Genomic DNA, 10,683 nt, shown 5'->3' on the forward strand with positions numbered 1-10,683 from the left:
GGGGAAGGTCATTATCAATAGGAAGCCATTAAGCCAGAAAAGGACATGATCCGGCCAGCCTTTTACAAACTTCTGGCTGCACTACGACACACATATTAGAAGAAAGAACGACCGAGGCAGACCAGGAGGCAGACTAGTGCCTTAACTCTGATCACACCGGGCCTCACCTTGCACTGAGAAACCAGGAGCTGAGGCAGAAGAAAGGAAGTAGATTCCAGAAACACTTTGGGAGGAAAAGGTAACAGACCATATAAGTGGGGGACTTCCAAGACCCAACTGAAGACCAGGGGTCACTGTGCTGAGGGATGGGCAGCAGAAGAACATGCCAGGGTAATCTTTAGCCGGGAGTTAGCAGTAGGGCATCAGGTGCCATTCTGAGACAGCTAAGTGGGGATTTCTAATTAGACAGATGTCGATGGAGAGTGAGCAGATCACAGGAAGACACAGTGGGTAAGCACCACACTGTGGAGATTTATACTTTGTGGCTGATAAAGATCTAGATTTTCAAGTGACAGGATAATATTTGTGATTATAAAAAAAGACCCCAGGTCCAAATCAAGAGCAGGAGACAGAGCACGAGCAAGGAACTCAGGACCGCGAGGGGTGCACCCACACACTGAGACAATGGGGATGTTCTATCAGGAACTCACCAAGGCCAGCTGGCCTGGGTCTGAAAAAGCATGAAATAAAACTGGACTTGCTGAACATAATGGACAATGAGGACTACTGAGAACTCAAGAACAATGGCAATGGGTTTTTGATCCTACTGCACGTACTGGCTTTGTGGGAGCCTAGGCAGTTTGGATGCTCACCTTACTAGACCTGGATGGAGCTGGGTGGTCCTTGGACTTCCCACAGGGCAGGGAACCCGGATTATTCTTAGGGATGATGGAGGGATGGGGACTTAATGGGGGAGGGGGAGGGAAATGGGAGGTGGTGGCGGGGAGAAGGCAGAAATCTTGAATAAATAAATAAATAAAAATAAAAATAAATAAATAAAAATAAAAAAAGACCCCGACTAGCAGGTAGAATACAGACATGTATTAGGGGACTGAGGGAGGGAGGTGAAGCACTGGGCTGTGGCACAAAGAGAAGACTCCCTTTGTCACCACCCATCTCCTGCACAACGGATGGAGGCGTGCTAGACCACGTCAGCCCGCCCATTGCATCCTCCCTCTGTGGGTGTCGCCAGCATCCTCCTGCAGAAGCCTCTCCTGCTGCCCACTGCCCACCTCTGGCAAGTTCTAACATACTGCTCCGCCTCAGGGCCAATGCTTCTGCTCATACCTAGCGCCTCTTCCACCATGCACGGAAAGCAGCCTTGATCTCTAGGAACTGGCTGGCTAGCAGAGCCGGGTCTTCACCTGAGGACAGCTGGCTTGGCACCCACAGCAAGACCGCGCTGTTTTCCTGTGGGACGTGAACAACCTTGCAGAACACTCACACAAGGCATCCGCCAGGATGACAAGCAACGCAGAATATGTGCACTGCTGAATTCTAAGCACTGATTAAAAATAAGATCACTATCTCAGTTTGCTTACTATTGCTGTGATGAAACGCCATGGCCACAAACAACTTTGGGAGAAGGATATATTCGGCTTACATGCCCTGACCACAGTCTATCACAAATGAAAGTTAGCAGGTAGCAAAGCGGAAGCCCTGGGGAACACTAGTTTCTGGTGTTACTGTGCCCTTGCCCTCCAGGGTTTGCTCCCCCTGCTTTCTTAAACAACTCAGGACCACTTGTCCAGGGTGGCACTGTCACTTGTCCACGGTGGACTGGGCCCTCCCACATCAATCATGAATCCAAAAAATGCCCCCACAGACTTGCCTACAAGTCAATCTCATGGAGACTTTTTCTCAGTTGAGGTTCCTTCTTCCTAGATGACCCGAGCTTGTGTCAAGTAGACCGAAAACTATCCAGCACAGTCACTGGGTCACCTACAAAAATACCAGACATCCCTCTCTTCCAGCTCTCAAGTGACTAGGTTCTCTCACGGTTTCAATCCTTCTCTGACAAACCTTCTAACATGCCTGAGGGCACCACCCCAATAGAACTGCCTGGCCTCGCCTATTAGCACTTGAGCCATAAAAATCTGTTCCATGGACCCTCCTACAAAAACCGGGCTGACGCACACATCCGAAGAAGTATTTTCTCTCCCCTTTTGCTAAGAGAGTACAGCTACTAAACTCTTCTCTGGCTTCAGGTGTGATCTACAGGGCAAAGGCAAATGTCACCACAGGGAAGGACTATTAAGGCTCTTAGAGGGACATTAATGCAGTGCCATTCGAAGACTTCTGTAGCCTCTGTTAAGCAGTATACTGGAGGCGGGAGGAAGTCTGAAAGTAGATACAGTGTTAGGAAATTTAGTCCCACCTACTCACAAGACTGAGACAAAGGACAGGAGTTCAAGACTTGTCTAGGCTATACAATAAAACCTGTCTCAAAAACAAACAAACCAGGTGCTAGGGAGATGGCTTAGCATGTAAAAACGTGCTTGACATACAAGCATGAGGGTGTGAGTTTTAACCCCTAGACCCCAGGACACACACAAAAAAGCCAGACACCTAGCATGAGTATCTATAATCCTAGTGTTCCTAGCAAACAAAGCTCTTCCTGTGCAAACAAAATAGATGCCCTAAGTTAAGATCCCCAGCACTCATGTACAAAGCCAGAAACTGTGCAACTGCCACCCCAGTGCTGGGGGAAGGCAGAGATAAGGAGACCCTAGAACTCGCTGGCCAAGAATCTAGCTGAATCTGTGAGCTCCAGGTTCAGTCAGAAATTCTTCCTCAAAAACTAGAGTGGAGTACAACAGAGGAAGTCAGCTGACAGCCAGCCCTGATGTCCACAAGCACATACACGTGCACTGCACCAGTACACACATAAGCACACACATGTGTATGCGTGGAAGTGCATGTGCACAAGCAGACACAGACAGAATTTCTTTATGGACAAGCTGTTAGGGGCACAGACAGGGTTGATTGATACACATTTACAGTAGTATCAAGTTGCCCTATTCCAGGAGGAAATGAAAACCAGAAGCAGTAACATTTCTCTGAGATCCACCACACCCAGCAGGACCACTCCTTGCTACTGTCTGCCTTCTAGCGGCTCACCTAATCCACTGAAGAGGTCTACTACGACCAAAGGACGAGAGAGATGGGGCACTGCCAACCAACTGCTGAAGGGTGGACTATGAACTCTGGGCTCTGACTTGAGGATAGGGAAAGCCATAGCCCTAAGGAAAGTGGGTGAAGCGTCAATAATTGAACAAACTAACTGCAAAAGAGGAAGACTGTACCCAAGGGTGGAGAATCACGATATCATGGTGGGAAAGGGTGGTCACAAAGGATTGAGTACCTCTAGGCAAACTGGTGCTCACAGGGACACTGAGCTCACATATTGACTACATTAAGAATTACAGGAAGTGCGTGTTTCAGCACCACATGTTCTAAAACTGCAATGGCACAGAGGTTAGTCTGGCCTTTGTGCACGGATGATACAGAAATTTTAGAAGTGCTCCATATTTTGTATCAGACCCTATAAAGGATGATACAAAAACCAGCTGTGGGATTTGGAAAGGTTGCCCCAAGGCCCATGCATAGAAAAACAGAAATAAGGAAGGCTAGAAGAGGTAAGCCATGCACCCAGGTCTTTAAGGAATTGGCTGAGTAAGTGGGAAAGGGAGAGTGATCCAGATGAATACAATGAACCTCAAAAAATGGGAAGGGTAACAAATAGCACAGAGAACACAAACACCTCATATACCCTCAAACACCTGATCCTTGGGGCTATAGGTGAGAAACAAGGGGGAACACTTGGGAAGTTTTAGAGTAAAGGCCACCCCTAGGGAAACATCAACATTAGGCACAGGGAATGGCTACAGAGGCCGAGGCACTGAAGGGGGCTATGGAACATGGAGCACTCATCTCAGAGGAAACAGTACAGGTACTGCGGATGCTAGGAAACAAAACACAGGGTGCCTGGCAGCACAGCATGACGAACACGAAGAGAGGACAAAGAGAGTCGGAGTCTCTTTCCTGCTGCTGTGACAGAACAACTGGGTTTAGTACCTTAAACGGCGAAGACATTCATTTGGCTAATAATTCTGGTGGCTAGAGGTTCAAACAGCAAGGCACCAACCTGGCAAAACCCCCTGACTGTGTCATAGTAAGAGAGAAGTGAAAAATAAAATAATAAATAAATAAATAAATAAATAAATAGAGAAGTGGATGGGGAAGAGGCACATAAAAAAGATAGAAACAAGGTTTTTCATGACAGCCCACTCTCACAACAACCAACCAAGTCCCAAAGAATAAAAACTCCCTTTTTCAAGAAAAATAATATCCAGGGTTGGAGACAGGGCTTAGTAGTTAAAAGCAAGCATCTCAGCACACACATAAAAATCCAAGCCTGGTTTTGCACATGCGTGTAATCCCAGGGTGGGGTGGGAAGGCTTACGGGTTCTAAACCTGACTGGAAACCAAAAGCTCCTGGTTCAGCAAAAGACCCTGCCTCAAAGGAAAAGGGTATGATTAAGGACATTTAAGACATTCTTTTCTGGGCTGGAGAGATGGCTCAGAGGTTAAGAGCACTGGCTGCTCTTCCAAAGGTCCTGAGTTCAATTCCCAGCAACCACATGGTGGCTCACAACCATCTGTACTGGGATCTGGAGCCCTCCTTTGGCGTGCAGACATACATCGAGGCAGAATGTTGTATACATAATAAATAAATAAATCTTTAAAAAAAAAAAAAAGACATCCTTTTCTGGTCTTCACAGGTGTGTGTGTGCGCACAAACACACCACCAACACTCACAGACAAACAAATATTCACACACATATACACCAAGAAGAAAAAAGAAAAGAAATGCATTAAGCCTTTTTAAAGGCCTCTACAGCTCTCAAAGGCATGATTTCCCACAGTGACAAATCAGAAACCAAGCCTTGCCATCCTGGGAGGGGATAAACCATACTCAGCAACAGCACAGGGAGAGTTGGCTATGACAGCCAGTCTTCCATTGACTGCTATTAGCATTGGTAACTATAAACCTTGCGTATCAAAGGAGGCCACGATGCTGGCAGCCTGATGATGACGTGGGTCAAAGTGGCAATAACATCCAAGCTGAAACATCTGCTATGACTGAAGACACTCCATACTCATCCTCGGCACAACCTCAGACACAGACAACTTCACCACTGTTCCAGGACTCTGTACCAACGGAGGGAGCGAACCAGACACAGTGACAGAACTGTAGGGAGGCGGGCTGACTGTTCAAATGTTGTTTCAGGATTTGATGCTGTAACTCAGAGTGGCAGGAACCAGCTACCCAAGCAGCTTCAACAACAACAACAACAATAAAAAAAAAAACACAAAACAAACCCAAATCCAAACTATTACTAGTTTTTGACAACTTTGTACCAAATTATCAATTGGTACATTAGTATCAACTTTCTTTTTTTGCATCAACTTGCATCCATTATCTCACTTAAACCTCACATCTAAAAGATATGTTAACTTTATTATTACCATTTTATTTATTTATTTATTTATTTATTTATTTATTTATCTATCTATATAGTGTTTTGTATGTATGTACGCTTGCAGGCCAGAAGAGGGCACCAGATCTCATTACAGATGGTTGTGAGCCACCATGTGGTTGCTGGGAATTGAACTCAGGACCTCTGGAAGAGCAGTCAGTGCTCTTAACCTCTGAGCCATCTCTCCAGCCCATTATTACCATTTTTAAAAAAAAAAAAAAAAGCAAGGGATAGGGAGGAAGACTTAGGCGAAGAGAAGAATACTTTGTTCATATGTCCCAAAAGCAATCAAGTGATATCAAAACTTTTGGCAAGACTGAAAAGTTTTATGTGACATGAAGACGTTCATCTCACAGGCAAGATGGCTCAGCAAGAAAAGAAGCTTGCAACCAAATCTGATGACCTGAGTTCAAGTTCCAGGATCCACAGGATAAAAAGGAAAAAACTGACTCACCCTACACCAGCAGTTCTCAACCTGTGAGCAGCAAACAACCCTTTCACAGGGCTTGTCTAAGACCATTGGAAACCACAGACAATTACATTATGATTCATAACAATAGTAAATTTACAGTTATGAAGTAGCAGTGAAAATAATTTTATGTTGTGGGTGTCACCACAACACGAGGAACTGTATTAAAGGACCGCAGCACTAGGAAGGTTGAGAACCACTGGTCTACACTAGCTGCTGTCTATACACATATGCAAAGTGAATAAATGTAATTAAAAAAATTGTCAAGGATGCTGACCACAGCATCACAGAAAGCAAAGACAATGAATCCCCATGTATATCTTAAGAATTTATGGGGGCTGAAAAAATGGCTCAGTGGTTAAGATCAAGTACTGAAGCCCAAGCTCAACTCCCAGCACCCACAGTGGGTGGTTTACAACGGCCGGTAGCTCCAGCTCTAGGGGTCCTGACACCTTCTTCTGGGCTCTGCAGGCAACCCCTGCCTGCCAACACGGTGTGCACTCACACAGACACAGATATGAATATGTTTTTAAAAATATACTGATTCTCACAGACAAGGACCCAGTGCAAAATACCTCTGAATGCATAACCCAACCACCAGCGACACCCACCATGTGCCCACACGGCTCTAAACGCACTACTGATCGTAAACATCACTGAATCTTCAAAAGCACTTAAGAAACCAGAATTGTCATCTCCACACTCTCTTGTATTTTTGATTTTTACTCTGTGTGATATACATATATGTACATGCATGTGCAAGTGTGTACAGCTCTGCATGCACATACACATGCACCGCCCTTATGTTGGTGTTAGGTGTCTTCCTCTATCACTTTCCACCTTACTTTTTGAGACAGGGTTTCTCACTGAACCTGGAACTTGCCAACTTGGCTAGACTAACTGGTCAGTAAGCTCCAGGGATCCCTTTGTCTCCACCTCCCCAGGCTGGGGTCGCAGGCACGCCATGCCCAGTTTTTTAATGGATGGTGGAGATGTGGACTCAGGTTCTCATGCCTGCACAGCAAGCATTTCACCAATTAAACTATCTTCCCAGCCCCACCAACCCTACTTCAGAAACAAGAAAACTAAAGATAAAAGGGGAAAAAAAAATCTTAGGGGGCTGATGAGATGGTCAGTGGGTAAGAACACTTTTTGTACAAGAGGACCTGAGTTGGATTCCCAGCAACCCATTAAAAGGAGTATGACTGCACACACTAGTATTCCCAGAGCTGCAGGAAAGAGCAGATTGCTGACACCGCCAAGGTCTAGTTGAAAAGGTTAGTCTTGGGTTCAGTGAGAGATCCTGCCTCAAGAGAACGAGGCAGGGTGACAGAGCAGGACACCCAACGTCCCCCTCCAGCATCCACAGGTATATACACCCACACACCTGTGTGTGCACATACACCACAAACACACACACACACATTTTTTTTAAGTTAGCAGCAAGTTTATACAGCTCGGGCAGAGTCTGGCTCCAGAATTGGTGCTTTAAATCTCTAAGATTTCACTCAAAAGCTTGAATTCCCCACACTGTTATAATACTCTCTGGCCCCCAGCCCACTCCTCTTATTCCAGGGTATTGTCCTAATTCTAAAGCCCCCACTCCTCCCTTGTTCTAAACACTGTCCTACTCCCTTCTGTCTTTTCTTGCCAGTTTAAACATACCTGTAAAAAATCCAAACCCTAAAGATACTGCTGACTCTCTAAGAGCCCAGCACTAAAGGATGAGCTTACTCTTTCTCCCAACTGGGCTGTGAGTCTAGTAGGTCCACACCACGTCTGTTTTGCTACACCAGTATTCGCAATCACTGAAACCCTGCCAACTAGCACAATGTAATGTCTCAATAACTTGGTTGCGAGAAAAAAAAATGAATGAATGACATGCAAGCTTTGTGTTTTCTCTAGGTACACCTGCACTGGCAATGCCCCACCACCATCTGCTACCATTCCACAAATACGGTGGTCTGTGTGTGGTTCCGACTCTACAAACAAACACTGTGGGGGCCCAGGACCTACCACCTACCCCTCGGAGGACTGAGCTCCAAAAGCACAGGAATCATGCCCAATTTTAATAGAATGTAACCTACAAAGCAGGAAAATTTGCATTTTCAACCCATCAAAGCTGTGTAGTTAATACTTGCAACATACCCCGTCTTACCTGAAGGCCAAGATCAAGTAAGCTTGGTTCAGCTCCTTACTCCCAGTCGTGGTACCCCAGGTTCACACACACTCGGTCAGTACGACTTAAATGAACCCCTCCCTGCTCCGTGCACTTCCCAGGCGTGAAGGGAGGTGCGCTCCAGGTGGATGCGGCAGCTCCTCCCCCAGTGTCCAAGCGTGGGCTTTGGACAGCAGCCTGCCTGCCACCTAGGCCCGGGACCCCGGCGCCCATCTCGAGCCCCGCGCCCCCACGCACCTCTTGCAAAGAGAAGCATCTTCGCAGGTGCCGCGCACTCCCTCGTCATCCAGGTCAGAGTTCGAAGCGCAGGAAGAGAACGAGGACTCCCTCGAGTTGGTGGCCATGTTCGTGGGATGTTCTGGGGTGCGGCACCCACCAGGGACATGGAAACGGGGGCGACGAGCAGTGAGAGACGCGACAAAAAGCACAGACAAGGACCAGAGCCGCAGGACTAGGGGCTCGCTAGGTGGGCGCAGCCCAGTGACGCCGCCCCCGCGGGCTGCCCAGCCACCTTCCTGCTGATTGGCGCCTGGGTCATGACGTTTATTAGACCAAGCTCCTCGTCCAGTCAGACCACGGAGCGGCCCATTGTAAGGCTCTTTAAGCTCCGCCCACAAACCCCGGAAGTTTCTTAAGGTAACCCCGAGAGGCTAGGAAAGCCGCGGTGCTTTCTGGGATATGTAGTCTTAGGTGCTCTGGGGTTTTCTTTTGTTTTATTGTTGGTCAGGAATTTCTATAAGTATGGTCAACTCAGGGCAGAAGTGCGAGAAGGATCCTTAGCACTGGGACAAAGAGCAGAGAATCCATGGAGAAGAAACAAGTCTAAAGTATTACTTTCTGTCGCCTCTCAGTGTCATTCAACAATGTAACAAATTTTAGAGTCAACACTGTGGAAGGTCCCATGATTTGAAATATTAGGAAGTGGCTCAGAGCGTTTGCCTGGTTAGGGTTCTTGACAACCGAGAAGAAAAATTTGTAAAAAATAGAATGGAAAACTGCATAACCGTGACAGTAAACTAGGGCTGGTGTGGGGGCTGTGGCGAGACAAAAATTCCTTGATTTCTGTTTCAGAAACAGCGGATATTCCGTGAGAGATATTTTTACATGTTTATAAGTTCATGCCAAGCAAAACTAATTTTAGATAATGTATATAATAAAAAACAGTACATGAGAATAGTACATGAGGAGTATGTAGGAATCAAGGTTTAGATGACATAAAATGGAGGGAAAAGGAGAGAAGTCTGTGAAGCTAGAGAGGGAGTTCAGTTTCGCCAATGTTTCGTAATTGTGCGCCTTCAAATGTGCATTACCGGTATTTCATGATGGATCACTATAAAACACCTTCTAAATAAAATTGAAGGGTTTATTTTTGTCTGTTGTTTGGGAGTGAGTAAAAGATAAACTCAAGTTTTATGAAGTTTGAATCACGCCTATAAAAGGTGTGTGAAGATAGGTCAGTGATGAACACTTGCCCATCCTTCCCGAGGTTTTGGGTCTAAGACCAGAAACACGCACACACACACACACACACGCACACACACATGTGCACACTCGTGCACACACACACATACACACATGCGCGTGCACTCAGTCATCATGGTCCACACCTCTAGTCCCAGCTTCTTGGGAAGCTTGGACAAAAGGACCCCTTGAACCTCATGTTGGAGGTCAGCTTGAATAATATAACAAGACTACATTCCAACTTTTAAAAAGTTGTAGATAGTTTCTCCTATAACGCAGCCTGGCTTTTAACTCACTGTGTAAACAAAAATGACCTTGAATTTCTAATCCCCCCCCCCCCCGCCCCAGTACTGGGATTGTAGGTATGCATCACCACATACAATTTGTAAACTGTTGAGGCTCAAACCCAGACCTTTGTGCATTCTAGACAAACATTGTACCAACTGAACTACACCCTGACTCAGTCTGTTAAAAAGGAAAATAATAAATCAATATGCGTGTTCATGTCTTTGGTTTTACCTCCTATTTACTGTAGGCACAGGTAATCACTGATAACTTCCAGGGAAAATGGCAATAGGAACAACTGGAGTTCTAAAATGTTGTAGGAGGTAATCCTGAGGTGCCATGATACAGTACCCTGACGAAAGCAACTTAAAGGACAAACACTTTATTTTGTCTTAGAGTTTGTTTCAGCCACTGTTCTACTGCTCTGAAGGGAAACCATGACCAAGACAGCTTATAAAAGAAAGCATTTAATTAGGGGCTTGCTCATATTTTTAAGGAATGAGTTCATGGTGGTGAGCATCAAGGTGGTAAGCGAGTGAGAATGTAGGCAGGCATGTGCTGGGGCAGTAGGGAAGCTTACATCTCACCTGAAAAATGGAGGCAAAGAGAGAGAGAGAGAGAGAGAGAGAGAGAGAGAGAGAGAGAGGGAGAGAGAGAGAGAGAGAGAGGGACTCTATGAAGAGGATGGAGAGGGAGGGAAGAAGGGATGGAAAGCGAGTGAGTGACTGAGAGAGACGGCCTGCTAT

General features: G+C 46.1%; 1 protein-coding gene and 1 pseudogene across 3 annotated transcripts in view; one reads left to right on the top strand and one right to left on the bottom strand.

Annotated features, from left to right (window-relative positions):
• The window catches only part of Lcmt1 (leucine carboxyl methyltransferase 1), a 79,344-nt gene extending 70,650 nt beyond the window's left edge, over nucleotides 1-8,694 (bottom strand). For 2 of the 3 annotated variants that reach the window (XM_057779956.1, XM_057779955.1), the window contains exon 1: nucleotides 8,429-8,694. In XM_057779956.1, coding sequence (XP_057635939.1) covers nucleotides 8,429-8,535 — 107 coding nt within the window. In that variant the 5' untranslated portion in view covers nucleotides 8,536-8,694. Of the gene's footprint in view, nucleotides 1-8,170; nucleotides 8,318-8,428 lie in introns of those variants that run through there. The other variant, XM_057779957.1, reaches the window with a different exon arrangement.
• LOC130880892 (U6 spliceosomal RNA) lies at nucleotides 3,436-3,535 on the top strand (annotated as a pseudogene).
• Nucleotides 8,695-10,683: the final 1,989 nt, after the last annotated feature.

Source organism: Chionomys nivalis, chromosome 8, assembly GCF_950005125.1.
Source record: "Chionomys nivalis chromosome 8, mChiNiv1.1, whole genome shotgun sequence".
NCBI classification, from domain to species: Eukaryota; Metazoa; Chordata; class Mammalia; order Rodentia; family Cricetidae; genus Chionomys; species Chionomys nivalis.